At 46.3% G+C, this 25,130-nt stretch overlaps 1 protein-coding gene across 10 annotated transcripts in view; it reads left to right on the forward strand.

Annotated features, from left to right (window-relative positions):
• NUMA1 (nuclear mitotic apparatus protein 1) overlaps positions 1–25,130 on the forward strand; it is a 734,824-nt gene that overhangs the window by 70,230 nt on the left and 639,464 nt on the right. For all 10 annotated transcript variants that reach the window (XM_085623424.1, XM_085623417.1, XM_085623420.1 and 7 more), the window contains exon 2: positions 22,189–22,249. In XM_085623424.1, coding sequence (XP_085479550.1) covers positions 22,208–22,249 — 42 coding nt within the window. In that variant the 5' untranslated portion in view covers positions 22,189–22,207. The remainder of the gene's footprint in view (positions 1–22,188; positions 22,250–25,130) is intronic.

Below are 25,130 nucleotides of genomic sequence, written 5' to 3' on the forward strand. Positions count from 1 at the left end.
GTGCAAACGCGCTGCTTTCACTTTCGCCACAGCGCGCGCACCGCTTTTGAGCGGGCATTTGTCTTACACTTGTCTCCTTCCTCTGTTTGTCCATCTCGCCAAGTCTCCCCTCTCTTTCATCTCTCCCTTAGACACCTCCTTCATTGCTCTCTGTGTCTCTTTATCTCTGTGCTGCTCCTCTGTCTGCGCTCTCTCTATCTTTGTTCCCTCCTTCGCGTCCTCTCTTCTGCCTGTCCTTCCTGCTAGTTCTGTATATTCATCTCTCTCTCTCTCTTCTCGTACCGCTGTCCACCCATCACTAGCCGTCTTTGTCTCTTCCTGCCTTTTATTTTGCCTTCTTCGGTGCTTCTCATCCGAATGTCTTGCATATTTCACCTGTGTTGCTCCCTCTTTCTTCTGCCTTATTCTCTGTCAATGTCTTCCCACTCTCCCCATATCGTGCTCTGCCTTGATATCTCCGTGGCTTTGCCCTCCCCCCCCCCCCCTGTCCTTTTGCCCCTCTCTCACCATGTCCACAGCTTTTCGCAGTGTCTTCGCACCTTCTCTATCCCTTTCTCTTTGGATTCTGCTCTGTCGGCTTCTTTATCCCATCACTCCGCATTGCAACCTCTGTCTATCCCACTTGTTAGTTCTCCTTCCGCTCTCTCTCCTGCACCCTCTATCGTTCTTTGTTTCTCCCACTCTGACCAGGTACCTCTTGTCCATCTGCTGTCTCCTGTGCATTGGCCCCTCCTCCCCTGTCTCCGTCACTTCTCCCATACCTAGCTGACACTCTCATCTGGCATCTTTTTCCCTCCATCCTTCCATTGTCTCTGCATTGTCTACACTCTGTCTCTTCGGTTCATCTCCTTTCCCTACAATCTCTTATCTCCATCTTCTCCCTAACTCCAACCTGCCCCCACAACTCCCTCCCTCAAACCACTTAGCATCACCGGAGAAGAGGGATATTTCCCATAGCATGCAGTGCTTAACTATTGTAAAACCGGGAGTGCCCGAGGTGGGTATTTGTAAAGGAATCAGTCCTCCATGCTTCAAGGCGCCGAGTGCCCGAGGGCTCCTCCTCTTGATGAAAGCAGGCCGAGGTTCGCTTCCTTGCTCAAAAACACACTCATGTCTGAAACTGGTTGATGCGGGCTTGGAAAAATCAACTAAACGTGACATTTATGGCGTAAATGTGAAATGCCAAATTTTAATTTTCGCCTGGAAAGACACGTGGGAGGCCGCATATGTTTGAGCTGTTTTGTGTCTAAAAGGACGAAATTATAGTTTACTTAAGTAGAGCAAACCAAGGAAATCATTTGGGATAATATGTTCCTGGCTGTTACAGAGAGCTCTGCCAGGGAAATGTTAGGCGGGGAAATTATCTAATAAACTGGGCAAGGATAATATACCTTAAAAGCCAGCACCTGCTGGAGACAGGATGTATTTCGTGTTGAGTTTAGCAAGGAACAGCCAATCATTGGAAGCCAAAGAGATTTGAGTAAAAAGGTTTGCATTGACGAACTGCATGAAACAAAAATGCAGATTGGGAGAAGAGTTAAAACAGCCTTGAAAACGTCACTTAGCACGAGCTTGTGAAAATTAACGTTCATTTTGATGCAGTGCTTAAAAGCAAGGTTCTGTATAGCGCTATACTCTTGTTTTGAGAATGTGCTTCCAACTTTGACGTGTGGTGCCGGTTCGAGAGAGGACGCAGGGGCAGAAATCCGGTCTCACGGTTCCACAGCTTTCAGTCCAACCATTTAGGGCAGGCCAAATAAATGACCATCATTCTTACTTTGTAGACGCCCAGCCATAGATGGGAAAGTTTATTTATTTAATGATGCATTCCCCTAGCTGGAACAAAACTCGTTGAAGCAGATGCCTTACTGGGACATCCAATGTTTTAATGAGACACTTGACAAATATATTACCCAACTTCATGGTACTGAACATATGAAGCTCTACCAGATAAAATGCTTAGCTAAGACTCGAAGCAGCGATTTGCTGGTTTATGGAGATAGGATGCAGCCCTCCTATTTTCATCTTAATTGTATCAAAATGATTTTTACCGTTCTAGTAAATTTTTACATCTTTAGTTATGCGAACCCATTCCACTAAATACACAAGCATTTGCAATGCAGTAGGTCTTGCATTACTGAAAGTTTGAGCTATTGGCTTTACAAATAATAATGCAACACCAATAACTCAAACTTTAAGTAATGCGAGACCTATTGCATTGCAAATGCTTGTTTTTTCAAGCATACACAAAACAGACAATACAACGTTAAACAGGCACAAACATATACTACATGGTGACTGGTGCCACAGCTGTGGTAGCTGGCGCACAATAGATGGAACCTCTGCACAACACTCCTAAAGACAAAAGCTATTTACACACACACAGACTATCGGTCTTAGTGCAACCAAATAGCACCATCACTTTTAAAAATTCTAGGTTCTGTGAACATCTTTCTAACTTCTCCATGGCACATTTACAGAGATCTCTCTCACTCGACAACAGTCGGCACGTTCTGTCATTAAATGCAGCCAACAGATAGATAAAGACATCACTGCTGAAATTAAAGAATGAACTGCAAAACCCAGTCGGTTTACTGCAGATTGCGTGCTCTACCTCAAAAACTGCCAGGTATCCTACCATTGTCCCTCTCAAACTCACTCCGAGTCTGAGACTACGAAACGGCCGCCTCACATTGTGTGCCAGGTAGGGTAGCCCATCCCAACCACCGCCACCCGTCTCTATCTTAACGTGCCCAACCGCTTACCACAGCCTCCTAACCAAACCATAAGATTGGCCACCATCTTCTTCTGCCAGCCCTGGTCCAAGCGCGACACATTCAATTGTGCCTTGCAGTAGTCCACCACTGCAATCCATGCCAATGTGTCCACTAATGCCACCCCAACAATAATGCATCCACAACTGTTAACTTCTAATGTCACCACGAACCCCACTATAAGAAGGCGCCACCCAGAACCGTAGAACTACCTCTCTCAATCTGCCGAAGCCAATGTATACTTAAGACTCGCACATCCACAGTATGCCCATCGCCTAACACCCTCCCCCTAAATCCTTAAAGTGGGAACATCGCTGATAAGCAAAACCCCAGTTTCTGCTCACCCCTGCCTTCCCATGAACGCACCTACCTCTCACAGGGTTAGAGTGCCCATTAGACTGTGCCTCCCAAACCTCTTACCTTTATCATCAGCCTGTCTGTCGTTTTGTTGAGACATCCTCCGCTCTCCCTCCTGAAGCGCCTGGCAAGACCAGGCCGCCAGAAGGGCGTTGGGAGGCTAACGGAGCCCATACATGAGAAGAGCTGTGCCCTGACACGGAGAAGTCCGGGAGAGTGAAGATGAAAGTGGGAAGCGTCCTGCTCTGGCGTCACTGTGTACACTCAAAGGGACAGGGAAGGGAACAGAGGGGGCGATGAGAGTGCCTTGTACAATCAATGTTTTTCTTGGGTTGCCATTTCTTGCATCCCGATCTTCTACCCACAGTCATTAAAGGGGTCAGTGGAACTCTTCTTCCTGGTTCCGCAGTGCAGGTTCAGTTCGGCCTAGCCCATTTGACATCCCTGGTCTCCCTTGGCCCACTTATTCCAATTGGCCCAACTTCTCACCTGCGCTACTCGGGTCAGCCCACTACCTGTAACCTGCCCTCGCCTAATCTGTGCAACGACGTCGTGAGTGAGGTGACCTTGGACGGAGGCGGTGGCCATTGTGCCCCTGGTAGAGCTGCGCGGAGCAAAGCAGCCAGGGGCAGCCAAGAGCAGGTGCAAGCAGGCAGACAGCACACCGAGGCCGTACACAAACCGGAGACACGTACCAGCATGTACTAGCGTCGGAGGTTGATGGTGCATCATGGCAAATGTAGTATTGGACGAGGACTCAAACTCCGTGCGATACAGGAGACCCCGCTAGAGAATATTGCTCAGTAGAACCGATGCTCATTACATCCAGAGGTAGAAGTGGGTGGGATCATTGAGAATTGACATTACCAGAATTGTTCCTGCATATTTTGATAAAGAAAGGCATAGCTGGCAACATTTTAGTACGAATGTGTGTGACGGTGTACATTATATTTAGATAGCACTTACTACCTCTGTTGAAGAGCTTTATGCTGCTTGCTGCTCCAAAACCACTGTTAGTGGTTCTATGGGATGGTGTTCAAAGAAGGAGTGTGTCCAATGCAAAATAAAACAAGTAAAGCGATCGCGAAACTGAAATCGATTGCTTTTGGAAACATAGAAAGCCACGAGTGGTGCGTGTGCGCCACAGCGAGCCATATGGTTTCAATTATCGCGCCCGTGTCTGGGCACGATAATGGAAACCATATGGCAGGAATGCGCGTAATAGACACCAATAGGCCCTGGGCGGAGCAATGTGCCCGCCTTTGGCCTATTGTGTGCTATCTTAAAAACAAACACGCAGGCACAGGCCAATAGCAGGCCACAAAAGTAAAAACACACGCACGGGCGTGTACAATTCCAGGGTCCGTTTCGGAACCCCGGACAAAAGGACTCCCGCTGCGCGAGCAGTGCCGCACTGCATCGCTAGGCGCGAGACCTAAAAATGTGATAGGGAGCTGAGCTCTTTCAAGGGGGTTGGTAGTAATTCCACATCAGTCTCCTGCTCAAAACAATACCAGACCCCCATTAAAGCTCATGTCAGACCCCCATTCTGACCTTCTGACAGCTTTTCGTGCCAAGGAGAACAGCCAGGCAATTCTGGACAGGGAATCACCCCTGGCACCGGTTTCTACACTAACCTGCTTTCAGCAAATTTAACTCCTGTGACTGAACGCAGAGGAAGACAAGATTTAGGTGCCCCTTAGCAGAAAGCCATTTAGTTAAAACCGATTATGCCGTGTTTAAAAAATGTAATTTAACTCCTCTTTGTGCTGCTGCCGTCAATGAAGTCATTTTGTGCTCCTCGGTGGATGAAAACATTAGTCCTACTTCTATGTTTGTGGTAACTCCCTCTTTTTGTATTCAAGCTCTGGGCAGCTAGTCTTGTGTCTCCAGAGAATACACCTTCACATACAGTGTCATGGAGCTTCACCTGTGACTGATCTCCTTCAGGTTCATGAGGAACAACCTTTGGTTCAACATCAGCTCAGGGAATAATCTTTTTGCGGAGAGTTCGGGCATGTGGCTGTAATAAGAGCTACTTATGTTCAAATAAATCATCCAGAGTTACTAATATTATTAGTTATAGTGGTGACGACATTAGACAGGATTATGTTAGTACCCCCCTATGCAAGAATACAAGCAGCAGACACCTCAGTGAATCAGGCAGGGTTGCTAGAAGAAATGTAAACAAGCATTGGCATAGCCAATAGGTCTCGCCTTTGGGACCTTATACGTATTTAGTTATCCAGCACAATATCCTTGGTGCAACAACATCAAGTGTTGCATGGCTAAACACTTATGAGGTCCCAAAAGCGAGACCTATTGGCTATGCCAATGCTTGTTACAAAAGTGCCTGCGAAATTTGGAGCATGCAGCTCTCCTTGTATTTGTTCAGTGGCGTCCGCGCCACTGGGTCAATAGGAATATGGCCAACAGCTATTTTACTTGAACGTTGATTAATTCAAAACCAACAACTACATGTACGCGGCAGGCAAACATAATAAAACACTTCAGTCCTTTTACCCCGGACAATGCAAACACAAGCGTGCTGAGATGCCCGGATTGTATCTAAATTCACACAGATGAGGTTGTTCACTTCTCTGCAACAAATAGAACAGTGTGTCAGATGTTTTCATATTAAGCAACTTTTCTTCAATGAGACAATTGAAGGTTGCTATTTCTTAATAGAAATCACTGGCCTAATTGTTTTAATGTTCAACATGAAAAGAAAAAAACTTGGCATTCTCGTTTCATGCAATAACCAAAGCCTACAATGTTAGTGCTGTGCCGGTCGATGCCGGGTACCATTCCTTGCACTTGAGCTCCTCGGCCGCACGAGGCAGGTGTGGAGTGAGGCCCGCCAGGCTGAGGTCTAATGCTCTCCAGCACGAGGCAAGTGAAAGGCTCATTAGTTGCAACCCACTCCTTAATGAGCCTTTCCCAGGTAAATGGCTTTCCAAAGTGCTGAGATTATAAATCTCCCCCCACGCCCTCCCCAGCTCCTTCTCTCTTCCTCTCTTTCTCACTGGGGCTTACTCACACTTTCTTTTGTTTCTATATTTCTCTCCAGTTTTCTCTCTTCCCTCTTCTTGCACTCCGTCTTCTCTCTTATTCTCATTCTTCCAGGTTCTTTCCCGCCCTCCCTCCCTGTCTTACTATTTGTGTCTCTACACTGAAACCCTAACTTTTTGTATGTTTTTCGTTTCTCTATTTCACTCCCTCTCGTTCTATTGTCACACAATTTTCTGTTTGCTTGCTCTTATTCTCTCTGATTTTCCATCGCCTGTTTCTTTGCCTCACTTACTTTTAATGTTTTTGTTTCTCCATTTCTTACTTTCTTTTTATTCTTTACCTTGACGTTCTTACTGTAGGAGGCTGGCTTAGTATATGGGGCACACATACTTAAGTGAAGAACCTTGCACTAATCCAGGCAACCCTTATGATGATTTTAGTGGTCTTAAACAACCATAGAAAGCTATCTTAAGTGGTAGCTGTGGAAAGCAGCCTTCAGGTATAGTCCAGGAGTGTTAAGCAGCTTATTTTACAAGAACTAATCATATAGTGTAGGTTAAACAAAAAGAACCACACAGTGTAGTTATAAAAGTAAGTATATTTATTATACACACTCACTAACACATTCGTATATCTCCTACCAGGAGATAAAAACACAATACAACCTATTTCAAATGTAAACCGGTAAGTAAGCACAAATACACAGTGGTCTCCGGTGGAGACCAAACCATATACTAAAGAAGTGGAATGCGAACTGCGACTGAAGTTGGGACTTGGACCACAAGACTCAGAAGAGATGGGGACACAAGGAACCACCCAAGGTAAGTACCCTGGAACCCCACAGAAGCTGTCTGCAGAGTGGAAACACAGCCGCCTACTCCATGCAAGTCAATAGGGCAGTCGTGGTTGCAGTTTTTAAGGACGACTCTTTCTAGTGGATCCTGAAGAAACCCCACGGAAGGCAGAAGGTTGGAAAGTCACCCCACCCGTGGAACCAGGATACCTACACCAGGGAACCCAGATGCATAGGTGTGAAGTGACATCGGAAACCGCTGTAGGCTTTCAGAAAAAATGCAGCTGGCGAAGGTCAAAGAGCCTGGTGTAATCCAAGGATGGATTCTTGAAGAGGAGTACCTGCAAGCAGAGGAGACAGTCTATGCCACTCTGGAGTGACCAGGAGGCACGGAAGACCAATGACCAGCGATGATGGAAGATGCTGGAGTGAGAATGGTGACCTTGTCGCTACAGCTGTGATGACCAGGTGACACAGTGGAAGACCAGGAGCTCTTTACAAGGTGTCCCACTTTGGAAGTCAAGAACCAGGGGGTGGGTGACTGGCAGCAGCAACCGACGTGGTAAATGAAAAGGGAGCAGCGTTGGGACCAGCAAGGTCCAAGGGACTTGCCAAGTGCAGGAAAGTCTGAGCAGGCCCCAAACAAACGGGGGGAGTCCACTGAAGCCAAAGAAGACCCTCAAGAGGACCCACAGGCCAAAGGCACAGGAGTCGCAAGAGCACCTCGAGCAGCTCACCAAAGATGCAGGCCCACGGTGCAGAGGATGTGGTGAGGACTAAGCTCTTGGTAGGCCGAGATGCTGGAGCTTAGCCCGAAGATCTCTGGAGGACAGTCAACTAGCCTTGGCAACGGCAAGTCAACGCAGTGCACAGAGGTTCTGTTTGTAGCGGTTCCGACTAGTGATACTGGCCTCAAACCTGCTGAGAAGACAGCCCATAGGACGTCAGGAGCAGCAGACCGGTCAGCTTGGTTGCAGATGCAGAGGAGTGACTCCTTCACTCCAAGGAAGATTCCTTTGGGTGCCTTTGATGCTTGGAGAGGAACCTGGATGAAGCACAGGCACAGACGACTGGCAGGGGAACGAGACCAGGAGCAGCAGGAGTCTACCTTGGTGCAGTCCCGGTTCCTAGGCGAAGTCCAAACTGCCCAGACGGTAGAGGTTGAAGTTGGAGTGGTTTTGGGTTTGATTCTTGTCCCATGACCAATCTGAAGAGCCACCCACAGGTAAGCTCTTAAGTACACTAGGGAAAGGGTTGGGATGATACAAGGTTCCCTCCCAGAGGAGGTGCTGGACGGGGGGTGGGGTGGAAATTCTTCCATGTCCTTTGTCCAGTTTCAAGCGCACCCAGCCCAATACACGAAGTCCTGTCTGGGGAGGTGGTCACACCTCCTTGCCACAGGAAACCTGTTCTACCTATCCCTGCTCGAGCTTGGTTCAGCAGCAGGAGGGAAGAATCGGGTCTGTGGTTGGCAGCATCACTAGCTCGCTGTTAGACCCTGAAAGGCTGGTACCAAGAATACAGAGGGGTAGCCTAGAGGAGCCCCCCAGTACATGGGATCCCACATCCAACACTGGAATAGGTGTTTGGGTAGGATTTCAACATGTTTGAAACAAAACATGACCGGTTTTGGTGCAGCCAATCAATATATAGTTAGACATCTCGTAATTGACTTGATGCCCACTATATGTATAAAATGGCTGACCGCACTTACGAAGCCTGGAGAATCGACTCTGGAGTTTGTAGGGGGTGTCCTGCTCATGCAGGGCACCCTCACACTTATAACCTAGCGCCCTGCCTTCAGGATTGAAAGACCTGCCTTAGGGGTGACTTATAGGTTTTAAGTGCAGTGACCTCAGATATAAGAAAACGTATATCTGCCGTAGGTGGTGCTAGCACTAACTTACACGGACTGCAATGGCACAGTTAGAGTGGCCGCTCATGGGTGGCACAATACATGCTGCAGCCAATGGGAGACCCCTGGTGTATCTATGTCCTGGGTACCTTAGTACCATATACTAGGGACTTAGGTTACACCAGTAGTCAATTGGAAAGGTACCAAAGTACTTACCATAGTCCAATTTAGGGAGAGAGCACAGTGACTGGGGTCCTGATTAGCAGGATCCCAATCAGGTGGGGGAGGCGAAGTGAAGCACACATCTCGGTCCCCTCCATCTTGAAGATGAGGGGACTCCCTCAATCAGGACGAGGCATATGCCCCCCTCCCACTGGTGGGTGGCATAAGTCCCAGGGAAGAGAACCATTGGTCCCAACCTGCAAATCCCTGTAACACCTCTAAATCTAGTATTTAAGGGCATCCCTGAACCTTGCTCCTTAGATTCACAAAGACGAGCAGGACCGAAGAGCTGTGCTGCAGAGAAGAGAACTGTTTTTTCCTCCGCCCTGCCGGCCTGTCTCCTGATTAGGAACACCTGCAAGCTGAAACCAGCATTTCCTGCAGCTTCCAATAACCCTGGGTACCTGCCCTGCCTTCAAGAAAAGACTGATCTCCCATGGACACCGTATTTGTCCATCAACCATCTCCAGCTCATACACCGGATCCGGACTGAACTGCATGTCTGAACCTGATGCCCAAGTCCAGAGTCAGTGGCCCAACAGCACAGCAAGGTCCCCCTGGTGATCCTGGCACGGGACCCAGTGTTGGACAACCGCCACTTTAATGCTAGCAGCCTCATCTTGAAGGTTCCCCCTGAATGGATCTGAAGAGAAAACCAGACCTGGAAGGACACCCCTGAACCCGCAACCCACTGGCCTTGGGGACTCTGACTGTGTATCCGTGTACAGCAACACTCCAACTTCGACTTCCAGTCGCTGGGTGCCTCCTCCAACCATCCTGTGCCAAGCCTGCAGCGTTCCTTTACAATAGACATCCTCAATTTCTTTGCATTGGGGGTCCGACACCTACTTTGCACCCTGCTGCCAGAGTGCCGCTGGAGGTGCTCTTTTGTTGCCTACTTGTGGTCCCCTTTGTTCCTACCTTTGATCCCTGGGCCCTGACCCAGACCCAGTAGGTACCTACCTGTGACCACTGCTCTTCAGAGTGCTCCCTGTCTCCAAAGCACTACATTGGGCCCGACCTCTCCTTTGACCTCTACACCCGGCCGCCCATGTGTCGCTGATGGTGCACTCTGTACCTACCTGACCCCTGCCCTGTGTAAGTGCTACCAGCTCGAGACTGAACTGCAAAACAGAGTACTTGTAAGTCAATAACCTGTTCCTTGATAGGAATGCATTGAACTCGATCATTACGTTGCATTGCATATCTTTATCATTGCAAAGTCTATAACTGTATTTAAGTGACATTTACAGACCACTTTCTTAAAATCTGTAAAGTAGTTACTGCATTTATAAAACCATACTGCATTCTTGAAGATTTCCAGTTTTACAAACTGTATTACTTGCCTGCACTAAGTGATTCTTGGTTCTAATAATAAAATAACAAAGTAACAACGTTTTATACAGACAATTGGTCTGGATTCAGTCTTTGAGTGTAGGACGTCATTTCTTGCCTGTGTCAACAGTAAATGCTTAACACTACCCTCTGATAAGCCTAATTGCTCAGCCCAGCTACCACCAACTTGAGAGTAAGGTATTTTCTACTTTATCTTCTGCCATCCCTTTCGGGACTCACTGGACTCAGTGCACACTATACCTCTTTTGGTATAGTATATACAGAGCCAGCTTCCTACAAACGGCATATAGTAAGATACAGCATAGATACTGTAAGAAATAAAGTACAGATATTAAAATATATTCAGTGATGGAGAGAACTATAAACATATTTTATACACATTTGTAATTAGAATTAAATAACACTGAATACCCATGGAGGCTTAGTGACATCAGCATTAATTGACGTATGAATGTAAACCGAATGCATGTTGGAAGTAACAATGCCAGATGCTCTCAACATTATAGAGTTGTATTCTATCAGCCTTTTGGTTAAAACCCATCTTGTTCCTTCAGACATTATAAGGCAATTAAGGGTTCCGATACCTAGCTGTTTGGCAACAACAATGAATAGGTCTATAATATTATTCTTAAGTGAAAAAAAAAAGCCTTTTTTTTTTTTATCAAACTGCCTAATAAGTTCTTGAAATGAAAGTATATTAGTATATAAGATTCCAGTAATCTTTGACCAGACTTGAACCCAAAGATCCTTCACCTTTCTACAATTAGATATTTTATGTAAAGAGTTTGAACAGGCTTAGCACAATACCAGCATAAGATGAGTTAATTGTATTCAAAGAAGAGGTATCCATAAATCTGTTGATGAAGTGTTGTGGAATCTAACAATATTTGTATTTGTAATAAACTGCACAAAGTACTTAATACAAGATGCTTATCGACTCTAGTTATGTTATAATGTTGTTTTTTTATATGAGTAATTGTTGTCAATAAAACTTAGAGGCTTTAGGTGTCTAAATCTAGATAGTTATTGGCCTGAGAAAATCTAGCTGGATCCTCAAAAGACTGGATGTTTATATTATAGGGGGATAAAGAACAACAAAACTATATTTTTTCTGTAAAAGCATATTGTTTCAGTAACCTACAAAATGGGACACAAATATCAACTGTTAATTGATACACCACATTTCCTTACAAATTGCTTTATCCTATTGTGTGGATGTGCAACCTCACTGTGTAATACACTTACCAACCCCTATAGGACCTTTGGGCTTTGTTTGTCAAACCTTCAGCTCAACCCTGGGTAGCTGTGGCTCTCAACAGCATAATGTACACTAAGGAACAAGTGTTAAGCGTTTAAACAGTACCAAAACAATTGAAGAAATTGACAAGACACCAATAGATCAGACACCAATTTATAAAATTAGACTGTATTTTTCGACATCACAACGAAAAAGATCCACGGGAGGATTCTGGAGATAAGGAATCTACAAAGTATTGTAAATCAAAGCATTTCACTCAACCGTGAACAAGCATTGGCAAATTCACGGAATTTGATACTGGGTTGTTTTTACTAAAATGTTTGGGCTTTGTGTAATGTGGACATTTAAAGTCACTTCAGGTGACCAACTCCAGTAGGAAGCCAGTCAGGGGGACTAGCAAGGTCATCAAACGATAACTTCATCAGGTGAAGCAGTCTTCAGTCTGTTCCAGGCACTCTTATCCTTTGCAGGGCTTTACTATGTAAGTGGTCCTGATGCAAGGGATGAACTATGCTGAAGATGCTCAAAAAGATGTTGAGGATGCGGTCGACTGGGGTCTTGCTGTGTCTTCTCCTTGGTTCACAGAGAGGGTGAGGTGGTCCTGGTCGACGTCCTTCAAAGTCCTCTCTGTACTAGCAGAAGTCCAGTTGCCAATGGACTACCAGCTGCCCAGTATCATGGTCTTGGGCCAGTCCTTCCTGAGCCAATAACTCGTCCTCTGGCGCTTCCAGCTGCACTCCGACAGCACTCACTGTCTCAGGGAACTTTGGTGCAACTTTGTGTTGGGCCCTGGTCCTTGGTGCTGCATGGATGCAGTTGGTGGCTTGAAGACTTTAGGCCACCAGTTTTCCCCAGCATGCTTCTCCGCTGTTGCCATTGTGCTGTACACAGGAGGCCAGCTCACTTAACTTTGCAGTCTTTTGGCTTTGCCAGGGCTCTGGAGGAGACTTCTCCTCGAGCAGGACACAGCAGACACAGGCCCTCTCCTTTGCTAGCTAGCAGATTCACTCCATGGGTGTTCAGCCTTTCTTTGCTGGTTCTACGGTGCAGCAGGGCAGTCCTTTCAGTCCATTTGAGATCGGAGTTTTGGGTGCCCTGCTTATACTTCTAAAAGGTCCTCGGGGCAGGATGCGCTTGGTAACCAAAAGGCTATCCGATTCCTTCCAACCTTATGACAACTTTCTTCAAAGTGTGGCACCTGAACATCCCAGGATGCACCATTCTGCCCATTTCCAATATTCTAGTACCCTTCTCCCGCAGTGTCTATCTCGTTGGCAAAATCCAGAGGTCTGGCTATCAAGGGACCTACATGCACCTGGAACACCGGTTTGGCAACTGTTTTCCCTTCTCATGTCCCAAGTGCCAGCGTGTCTGTGTGAGCATTGGAGCAGCCCCTCTCCCAAGTGTTACCCATTTGCCCTTCAGTGGCGGCTTCTCCTTTGAAGCTTGTCTTTTGGGACTAAACCTGTGTGACTTTTTGCAGGAGGGAGATGAGACATCCTTCCAGAGCAGACCCCTGTTGTGTCCTTTTCTGGGAGTTGTTAGCATGTCTTCCCTGAAGGGCAGAAAGCTGTCTGTGACAGGACCGTTATGCAACTAGTATGAGAACAGGAGACTAAAGACAACAAAGTGGCAACTTTGCTGAAGTTTTACACGGCAACTTGTTATATTGATTTTGACCTGAGAATCAAGTCTGGCTTAAGGTAACAAGTTGTTTGGTCCATTGGTTGACCCACTTTGGTCTCACCGTTCCAGAGTTAGCTGAGGGGTCTGTGTGTAACTCTGCACTTGTCAATCGGGTGACCAAGAATTTCCACATTAAAAATGACAGTCCCACGTTTTTACTTTCTAAACATGTAAAGTTGCATGTTCTGCCTGTGGAGTATATTGCACTCTGCCATAGAACTCGATAGTCCTGCCATAGGGGTGACTTGCACATATCCCAGGGTTAAGCCTGACTTTGCCATTGCTTTAAATGGCATTCGGGCCAGCAGTCAGAACTGCTTTTCCAGCCTGCAGATGGCGGACTGGGAGTCTCATTTTACTCGTGTCCCACCCATGGTAGCACAACTAGTGCTTCAATCTGTGGGTACCCTGTAACTTGCATGCCCTGGGTACCCTCTGGACCATTTACTAGGAACTTACAGGTACGTCAGCTCAGCCAATTGGGTAAAAGTCAATTCACATATCAGTCTAAGGATAAGGGCACAGACACTGAGGGCTGTTTAGCAGGCCTCAGTGCACTCTGAGTTGAAAAACCAGCCGTATCAGTCAAAAAACATAAACTTGCCGGTGACCATATAAAAATGAGGCATTTCCTTAAACTCAAGGATGCTGTAGATGAAATATGTTTGGGGGTCTTCCAGTGGCCACTCCTTGGCCCACAAAGTGGGTTAGGTGGTCTTGGTCACAGGGCTGACGTCTCAATCCTCCCTAGCCCAACCCAGAGGTGTGACTACTAAGGGGGCTACATGGCCCTGAAAAGCAGGGTTAACAATGTTTCCCCTTTCCTTTCCAGGTGCCAGCTAGTCTGCCTAAACAATGGGGCTGCCCCTCTCCCAAGTGTGCTCCATTTGCTCTTCAAAGGCATCTTCAGCTTTGAAGGTCCCCTTTAGGGCCAACACGTGTGTTTTCATGCAGGTGGGAGGTATCGCCTCTTTCCAGTGTAATGCCCTCTTGACTCGTAACTGGGAGTTGTTGGCCCATCTCCCTAGAAGGGCAGAAAGCGGTCTTGGGTACAAGCTCCTTCTGTAACCGCTAAGTGCACAGGAAATTGAAGACACCAAAGTTACACACTGTTACTTGTTATATCTGATAGTCATCTAGCCGCAGATTCCTTAACTTTTGAGTTCTCCCCAGGCGCCAGTCTGGATCCGGACATTTTTCAGCAGTACCTCCGTGCGCCGAGGTACTGCGTCATATGGCTCTACGATGAGGTCGACTCCGGTCATGTTAGGGAAGCTATATAATTCCCCTCCAGTGCGCGGACATCAGTTTCTTCTTTTCCGCGCTTTAACGCGGATCCAGAGAAGCAGTTCCCCAGGTCATTTTTTTTTTTTTTTAACTTGCTTCAATACTTTATCGTCGGTGGAACAGTGTACTATTTTCTGTCTACAGGTTTCAAACTTTGTGGGTCTTGTAGCCGACAAATGTCGGTGACAGACCCACATAAAATGTGTATGTGGTGTTTGGGCGAGCACCACAAGGCTGAGGATTGTGGCTCCTGCCACAAACTGAGGCTGAAGTTGTTAAAGGAGCGGCATTTGAAGTTGATGGCACGTGGGTCGCGATCCTCGGAGGCTTCCCAGCCTCTGTCTTAGTCGTCCCGGGAAGAGCGTTTGCGGGGTTAATCTAGGAACCAAAGCCGGTTTGAGGATGTCGTTCTCTGGGGAAGTGAAAAGGTCTGGGACGATGGAAGTTGCTGCATTCTTGGACTTCACTGTGTGGTGACTCAGTCTCACATGGCTCCTCCCGCTCGACGGTTGAGGAGGATGTATACGACTCCCCACAGTGTCTCACCATGTTTCCAGGAGCCAGGGCCTTGATGGCTCAGTTGAAGGAATATTCTAATTCCTTGCACCTCCTCTTTGGGACACCATCTCCCTCTTGAGCGCCTTTAGGCTCCAAGAAGGTGAGTGGGGCACTGTTGGAGGGTTTGTCCTCTGTGACGGTTGAGCCGTTGGAGTCGATGGGTCGGCGCCGATTGAAGTCAGCTTGCGCTGCTTTGGCGCAGATCCTTCGGGATCTCTGCCTACGATGCCAGACTTCGATCAACTGACTGACGGCGGCGTCGGTCTAAGTTGCTTCTCTTCCTCCATGTAGGCGTCGTACGACGTCTGATGCGGAGTCGACTATTCAAACTGAGGGGAGTAGGCAGGTTTTGATTCCTTCTCAGGAAGAGGTTGTGGAAAGACAGCCTATGTCGATTGAGGCAGGGCTCTTTCAGCCCATTCCTGGTATTAATATGCCTCAGATGGAGGAGAGATGGTTGTCTGCTCTGGGAGAGGCTAGTTTCCTGGATTCTTCACCAGCTTCAGGGCTACTTGCTCCCTCTGGCCTTGCTATGGAGGAGCGTTCCTCCTTTGCAGACATGCTAAGGAAAATGGCTACGGTTTTAAGCTTGTGACTTCCTACGGTGCAATGGTCCACAGACCCTTTGAGGTCCTTTTTCATGGACAGACAGGAGAATAAACCAGTTCTTCCATTTTGGGAGGCCCTGTGTGATATTTTATTAAGTACTTGGGCCAAGTGTAAGTCTGGGGCATCATTGGACCGGTATATTGCACATAGGCACCTGCCTGCGCCTTGGGACCTGATTTGTCTTCAGACATTCTTTCACACATAGATTAGTGACTCAGATTGTGACTTCTTTACAGGATGTAGATTCAATACCTAAGGCTCCGGTGGATAAGGAGTCTAGGAGTCATGATGTATGTGGTAAACACATCTTTGCTTCTGCAAGCTCAGCCTTGAGATCCACAAATACAGGTTGTGTGCTGGGGAGATTTTTCCATGCTTTATGGGATTCGCTACAGAATTTGTTACCATCTCTTCCGGATAACCTCCGCTCGTTGATTGGCGAGTTGATTAGAGATGGTCAGCAGGCTGCTAGGCTTACCATAAGGTATGGTATGGCCCTACGGTCACACCATGGTAGTGGCATTAAAGGGTCGTGCTTGGTTGGCAACTTCGGGTTTCTTGGAGGCTGTCCAGTCTACTTTGGTCGACATGACATTTGATTTTGATTTCAGTTGATTTGCTCTCAACTCCTCTATGGACCCCTCGAATGCCTAGGTTGTTCCTCCGGCTCCTATTTTCCACGTCCTCCTGTTTAATCTGAAGTTCTATGTGCTGGTCTTTGAGCGTTGCTGCACAGCTCCAGAGTTCCTCCTGATCTTCTGCCCGTATGTCGAGTGTTCGTTCGAGGTAGTCCTCTCTGGTTCTGATTTCTGTCACATCTCGCCGGAGGTCTTGCAGGCGGGACTTGGATTTGAGTGAGCCAATTTCCGCCTTTATCTCCTGAAAGAAAGTAGTCATGGAAGCTTGTGTGAGGGGGCTCTCCTCAGTCCCGGTCGAGGGGGCCGCCGTCATTAGGGTCTGTTGGGACACCGCGGTAACAGGTGGTTCCTCCCAGAGGGAGGCAATAGTTCTTTAGACGCACCAGGAGCAATGTTTATCAATTTTTGCTAAATGTGATAAAGTATTTAGCAGATTTACTGAGAGAGGCCAGCTACAGGAGTGACACCTGGCAAGAATATAGTCTGTGTGCTCTGAAGCAGTTGTTAGGCAGCATGCACACTGTGTAAAAGCAGTTTAAAATTAGATAAAAACTTACATTTATAAATATCAATACAAAGATGGATGTTTAACACCAAGTGGGAGCATATTCTGCGTGAACTGCTGCATGAATTTGCCACCAAGACTACTCCGTTTGTGAAGTTCTTCTCACTCACTTCTAGTGATCTGCAGGTGACAAGTTTGACTCATTGGCAGGCTATCTCCGCTGTCCATTCTTGAATCGGAACACTTGTTCTTCGCAGTGCTCAGTCCATTACTCTGCTAGAAATCATGGATTCAAATGTTAGGCTATATATCCACAACTACCAAAATCTGTTCTTGATTGGATTAATGGCAAAAGGCATCCCTGTTTTTTGAGATGCAGCGCTGAATACTTTAGGCTATTATACCTAACAGAATGAATAATGTCCTTCCCTGATCTGGCTTCAAAATTGCTTACTTAAATGCCGGAAACATTTCTTTTCTGGCCAAGACAAAGCCTACTAAGGTGATCCTTTGAAAGAGCATGTTTGCATTGTTTCATGGATTGTAGAATGTCCAAATATGTCAATAGGTGATTAGAGCCCTGCAAGATACTCCAGTAAGCCCCTTCCTGTTGACAGAGAAGCCTCGGACCTTTGCTGATGTTTAAAAGTAGGCTGTTTCATTTTTAGTTTTCGCTGCGCTTTCTCTCTGAGTCATGTTTATAGTCCGTGGGCTTACAGCCCGCCCGTCACTTCCTATTTGTCATTCCGGGTGTTAGTTGTAAATACTTGCTTGTATGTGGTCGTTCTCTGGTAGATGGCCCTCCTTTTTAGGTCTCGTCTGAGCCAGCGCATGCGCTGGTCTGGCGAGACTTATTGAGAGGGCTCCAAAAAGTGCTACTAGGCCAGCCTAGAGCTACAGCGCATGTTACCGCGATTACTTTCACTTTCGCGGCACCACGGCCGCTTTGATGTTTGATCGTGATCGCGATCACTTTCGCGGCCGCTTTGCATAGCCAATAGGTCTCGCTTTGGGACCTTATAAGTATTTAGTTATGCAACTGTTAAATGGCTAAACACTTATAAGGCCAGTTTGTCTAAAAATAATGAACACCAGCATGATACAAAGATCTTCCATTGGAGTGGCACTTTATTCACTAAGTCATTAACTCAGCAAAAGAAATATATTCACCTATTTATTAGCTTAGAGAGAATAATAAGATCATAGTTCAGTCAGTCAGAAATATCAATCACGAGATATTTATCAATAAACGTGCAGGTGCATGGAATGCAATCCTGAAATGAGAAAACTGACCGTCCAAAAATTACAATTTAAAGGCACATTAAATGCAAAGAATTGGGTGAGGATGAAAAACCTAGCATAAGAGAAGAGGCTAAAAAAAAAAGAGAAAAAATGTTGTCCAGATTGGGGTTTACCACCTGAGAGTAGGCTTTCCAAGCCCAATGCAGATAAACAGCCGGCCGGGAACCCACAGCGACAAGGCACTGCAAAGGAGTTCTGCTCACCCACTGGGGTGTTGGCATTTTATATCTGTTTGAGACAGAACTAAAAGACCACAATTGACGTAGGTTCTTGACCGCACGCCTACAGTTACATTGCTAAAACTCAAAGAACACAGAAGTGGTTTCACAGTAGGCAGGTGTTTGTTCGGATGGTCAACCATGCTTGACCACAATTTATAAACAAATGTTATTTTTATCATACATTTCTCGGAACGAGTACATGAAAGTGGAACTTGAAACGGGTACTGTTGGGGCAATGTGCTGTCTTTGGTTGCATCTTGAGCAAGCTTGGAAACTTTCATGATATAAAAAATGAAGCAATACAATACTTGTGAAACCGAAGAGGTACCAGCTAGTCTCGTCTATGTGTGACTTAGGCTATTCTTGCAACTGTGGAATGTTTTCGTGGTTAGCCAAGCTGCCTTGCAGCGTTGGGCACAAGAGAAATTCATATTTGATATCAGTGAGGCCTAGTAGATTTTTATTATTGAGGAGGATAAGAACTGAGGGGCCTAGGTAGATGTGTCGGGGGAGGTGTGAGCTACTATGGCACTAGTGACTGTGTGATATAAAAATGGCCAATTTGGCACATTCCCAGGTTATGGTTAGTGGGGCCTATATAGGGACCTTCAGGCTGTCAGGGTCGATATTTATTCATTTATATGGTAGCGCGCGATCCTCCATCATGTTCTTGGCCCCTGAGCCATGTCTGGTCATGGGTTGATTATCTGTGGCCGGACTACATTGTATTATTGTTTCTAACATGTGTTTTCTCCAACACTTCCTTAGTCCTCTGGGGACGGTTATGTTGTCCACATGTTTCTCATGTAGGCTTCCCACAGCCCTTTTAGTGGTGCGTCCTTTTGCTTCACCTGTGATTTTTTTTTTTCTCTAACAGCCTGTTTGCTATGACCATTTAGTCTTATTCAGGGATCTTAGTTTAATGTTACAGTTCGCAGACCTGTCTTCAAGGATGGTGTTGCGCCGGTATCAAATTTTAAGATAACAAATCTGTGGCTAGATGTCTCTGTCAGATCAATAAGTTGCTTACCTTCGGTAACACCTTATTTAGTAGACAGGATCTAGCTGGAGATTCTTTACCGACCCACCCATGCTCCTAACTCTGCAAACTGTTAGTCCTGTTGCCTTCAAGATCCCTTTCTTGGCATTCTGATGCCCTTCTTTGACTTTGCATTTGTTTGACACATTTTTCTTTTTTGGCACACTGTTTCCGTATGCAGTTTCTAGAAGTGGCTTTGAATTGTTTAGACACAGCTACATGCCAGATCACTGAACAGATTTACACTAAATTTTGCAGAAACCTTGATCAGAAAGTGTGCTCTTTGTTTTTCGGTGCAAATCCCTTCAGTAGTTTTCGAAAAATGACAGTTTAAAAAATATTTGTATATCTGGACTGTTGAGTCTGCGAGTGTCTTTTGGGAGTGCCAATTTAAAAATAGGAACCTAAGGAAGGCTTGGGTCCAAAGCTACTGGATGGGATCGCTAGTAGTTTGTATAAGATAGTTTCCAGTAGCTTAAATTCTCAAAATTACTCCAATGATGAGCCAATGCATTGAATCCACAAGCTTGTGATTTATTCCACTTTTCTTAAACCTTTTTTCAGAAAAGTTAAATGCATTCAAATCATGTCAATATCAAGGAAAACACACAAAGTAATGAAACCATTATAGGTTACATAAACATTTCATGAATGTGCAAAAAGATAACTAACATCAACATATATGTGCAAGTGTGATCAAACATTAACAATTTTTGTTGTGAATTACACAATTCCTGCACAGTTGATAAAACATACGTTGCTCAACATAAGGCACCAGTCCTTGACTCAAAGATAATAAAGGCACTTGGGCGGAGGAAAGAACCAAACTGTCTAAACACTACTTATGTGTTAACTCCTATACACTGAGTCCTGTCTGGAAGGTGTTTACACCTCCCTGTGACATGATACCTATTGTCCAGCCTTCCTCTGCTCGAGCTTAGCTCAGCAGCAGAAGGGCAGAATAGTGTCTCTGGTTGGCAGCAGCCACAGTTTGCTGTCCGGGTCTAGGAGACTGGTACCGGGAGCACTGAGGGCCTTCCGGAGGAGCTGTACAGTGTATGGAATCATACCTCCCACACTGTTTGCAGTGTTGGAGTATGATTCCAACATGTTTAATACCAAGCATGACCTGGTTCGTTACAGCCAGTTTCGAGATGGCCATCGCATAGTGACGCATGGCCACTTTTTGTATTGTAATGGCTGATGTACTTACAACCCGGGAGAATGGACTCTGTAGGTTGTAGGGGTGTCCTGCTCATGCAGGGGCACCCTCACACTTAGGACCGAGCACCCTGCCTTCAGGATTGAAATGCCTGCCTTAGGGGTGATTCAAAGGTTTTAATTGCAGTGACCTCCGAGATAAGGAAACTTATATCTGTCATAAGTGGTGCTAACCAGCTTACGCAGGCTGTAATGGCAGGCCTATTGTCGCAATTTGAGTGGTCTCTCATGGGTGGCATAGTACATGCTTCAGCCCATGGGAGACCCCTGGTGTACCTATGCCCTGGGTACCTAGGGACTTATAAGGGTACTACAGTAGCCAATCTGGAGTGTACCCAAGTACTCGCCATATCCAGTTTAGGTCAGAAGCACATAGACTGGGGTCCCGATTAGTAGGATCCCAGTCAGACTAGTCAGTAAAACATAAAAACTCCAGCAAAAATTGGGAGTGACCATGAAAGCAGATCCTACAATGAGCCTAAATGTGACTACATGCCAATGGCAGCAAACAGTCTGTTCCCAGACGGAAGGGACTTGAAAAATGCTCATGCCAGGAACAGACTGGTCTCAGTTTGGCTGCTCGTGCTGATATGGGCCAGGGAAACTGAACAACAGATTGCTCCCCCCTGGAGGAAGAAGCAAAAACTGCTGCTCCCTCCGGGCAGGAGCAATGGCTGCTCCTGCAGCATGCGGGGAGCTGGCTGGGGCCTCGGAGACACCTTTTAAATAATGCAGGTCCCAAGGGCTTGGGTCCCTGAGGCCGAAATGGCCTCCGGGAGAGGAGGCTGTGTGGCCTTCCTCCCCTTTATTTTTTTTTTAAAAACACGCTGGACGATTTGGTCACCAGAGCCTAGGCAGCAGGACCATAAATGCACAATCTGGCCTTGTTGGATGGGGAGGGGTGGCCCTATTGATTTCCCCCCTCCCCATATATATTCATATAAAATGGCGGCCACCATTTTAAAATGGAAAAGAAAGGTACGGCCACTGGGAATGCTGTTTTCCGGGCCTAGGAGTAACCTACAAAGGTTCGGAGAAGGGTGCCACAGCCCCCTCCCCCTTTTATTTGGATTTCGCCCCATGAAATGGGGTCCGGGGGCCTGATAGGCCACTGGGAGTGGGGCTGTGTAGCCCCTCACCTCCCCTTTTAAACGAAGAGGCCCCAGGTGATGGGGTCCCTAGGACTTAATGAGGCTCGGTCCATGGGAACTGCACGCACTTCCTCTTCTTAGGTTTTGACCTCGGGGATGGGGTCCCTGGAGCTCAAAAAGGCTAATGTGTATTTGTATTCAAGTTGTGAAAGTGCCGGATGAATACCTAAATGTTGTTATCTGGCAGTGATAACTGTTCTAGGATTTTAATATTTATTTGCTATATACACATCCTTGCCTTGGTAGTTTAAATAGGATTGCCTCCTTTCTGCATACCGTTGACTAGAGGTATTGTAATGTTGTTGCTGGACTCTGCAATAAATATTTTTTTTTCTTCCCTCCAGGCTGTAGACAAGTGAAAAGATGTCCCTTTGCCGCTCCAAAGTGGATGCTCTCATTGCCTGGGTAAGTAATAACCCCCTTTTTTGCTTCACAGTTGCCATTGTAATTAAACCTTGATGTGTGAGATATTTGTCAGTAAATGCATTAACAGAAGTTAGATTAGTCTCGGGGCAAAGCTAGTACAAAAGAGGAAGCTTATCGGACAGGTCCTTGTGGATTCCCATCCAACAGAAGGGAGCTGGTAAAGGACCTATGTGCCATGTCACTTAGAGAGGGTGTGGTGTGTTAGTGAGGGAGAAAAATGTGGCAGATGTGATATTTAAAGTGTATAATTCAGTGCTGACGTTATCCAGGAGTAACTGGTTTCGTGCCTAGATTTGGCTTTGTTCTTAAAATCACCTGAACTGGCTGAGCCCTTGACAGAGAAGCCTCTCCCCATTTATGTTTTAGACAAGAATTCTGATGCTTTAGCAGTAAGGGCCACACCTATATCTATGCAGGCAAGTTCACCCTATGAATCATATTCTCAAACAGTGCTAATGTTTTTCCAAGAAATAGACTATATTTTGAACATGTTACATTTTGAACATGTTAAGGCTTCTTAATAAGGTATCAAAACTAAGCTGATTAGGAAGAATGGCACTCTTGCACAGGCTTCATAGCTTTCATAAAGCTGTAGCGTAAATGTCCCATCCACAAGCAAAAACTGCGAACCAGAGGTCCAACTCTCAAGACTTCTGTAAAAGTGTATGATAAAATAATTGAGGCTATCTATGGTCCTTGGGTGGGGACTTAAAGTTAATTGGGGACAACTTTTTTTGTTCATTTTTTGTCATTTCAAATAATCGTACAACTTGGAGAATGTGAGAAGTGGGCCTGATATATGCTATCCACTAGTTCTAGTGGGCACCTTGTATCAGTCCAAACAACCCCTTATTGGTTATAGGTTAAAGACAACCTTTATTGAAAGCTATCATAGTGGTAGCTATGGAGAGCAGCCTTCAGGCTAAGTCTTGAAGGAATGTAAAGCAGCTTGTTTTACCCGTCTATAATCTCTTGAGTCACTAAATGAAAGATATCCACACCAGGTATATATATAAAATACATGTATTTATTACTAAACGCACCCTCCTAGTCTCTTTATGAGACTAGAGATAAAAAACACATAAGTTACACTTCAATAATCACAGTAAAATAGCAAAAATACACGTCAGGCCCTATGGGCCTGCCAAACCATATACTAAAATAGTGGTATAAGAACCACAACTTAACTAGACACAAGGCCTTGAGCCTGTAGAATCGCTGGGACCCCACGGAACCACCCAAGATAGTGACACAGAGGACCCACGGGGGCCGTGTGCAGTGTGTAAACACAGCCACGAGCTCCCGTTAGCTTCTATGGGGAAAGTTGCGCTTAGATTTTTAAAGATTAGGGACACTTAGAATTGAGTCAGGACCAAATCCTTTTGGACTTAGAAAAGTTCTAGGGCTAGCACCAACGGGAGCACCTGAGTACTCGTGTTACCTCACCCAGGGAAGCCGGGAGCATAGGTGTCTTTTGGTGTCGGGTCGCGTCGTCGATTTCAATAGGAGCTGGCAAAGAAGTGCTGCTGCCGTGAAGATGCGAAGTGTCCGAAGCGATCCAAGCCTGGATCGAAGATGAGAAGAACCTGAAAGCAGAGGGGACAGTGTCTGGGTCACTTGCCAGTAACCAGGATGGCAATGAGCAGATGCCCACCGATGTGTGGTGATTTCAGGTGAAGGAGGTGAAGCTTGACTCTTCAGTCACGAGGACCAGGAGGCGTCGAGAACGACCAGGAGCTGGATTCGAGCTGTCCCACGAAGGATGTCGAGTGCTGCAGCGTCTGTGCCCGGATTGGACACAACAAGCTTTTGCAACAGCAACCCACGCAAAAACGAGAAAGATGCTTCGGTGCATACCAGAAAGGTCTGTGGGACTCACCACTTGGTTGGGAGTCAGGGCACGTCTGGAGCAACCAGGAAAGCCCAAGGGAATGCTAAGTTACCCCCTCAGGGACCCACCAGTCAACGGGCCAGGGATCGCGAAGGGACCTCGAGACGAAACACAAAATGGCGGCCCACAGGTCACTCGGAATGACCAGGCCGACAATCTTCGGTGGATTCAGTGCTCGAGGTGGGGGCTACAAGTCAGCCCAAGCACGACTTCAAGAGACTTCGAGAAGTCCATGCACTTACAGAAATGCATGGTGACCAGGAGTTCCGGTTTCACGCTACTCACGAGGGCTGCCGGTCTCAGCTTTGCTGGGGACTCGGGTCGGCCTCTGAGATGTCTGAAATCCTCTTCCTGGGCTGCAAATATTTTGGAGTCCGGCGGGAGCTTCCATGATGCAGACTGGCAAATTGCTTCGCTGGTGCCTGCCAAGCAGGGGAGTCACTCCTTGACCCCAAGGGAGGTTTCTTCAGTCCTCTGATCTTGAGCAGAGTGTCGAAGGTCCAGGATTCAGCTTCAGAGTTTCGTCCAGGGTAATCTAAAGTCCTAAGGACAGGGGTCCCATACTTATACTAAGGTAGGGGGTTGGACATATTTTTTAAAAACACATGCAACTGGACAGTGGACTAATTCACCTGAACAAGGCACCAACCATGAAAGTAATACCAGTACTTCATATACCATTCGGTCAGTCTGTGTGCATACTCCAAAGTGCCCTCTGTCCAAGGACACCACCCTAAACAACCGGGTAGAAATCACGATAAAACAAAATCCAAGTTGCACCACTTATCCCATTTTTTATATAAAATTCAAAATAGTCCGTTCGGATTGAAAAGATAAAGTTCCTTCTTTATTGAACCATTTTTTTGTATTACAAGCCACAGGCTTGTAATACAAAATGGGATTAGTTGATCAGATTATTAATGGGATAAGTGGTGCAACTTTGATCTTGATTTGTTAGGGGGTTGGACA

Source organism: Triturus cristatus, chromosome 8, assembly GCF_964204655.1.
Source record: "Triturus cristatus chromosome 8, aTriCri1.1, whole genome shotgun sequence".
Lineage (NCBI taxonomy): Eukaryota > Metazoa > Chordata > Amphibia > Caudata > Salamandridae > Triturus > Triturus cristatus.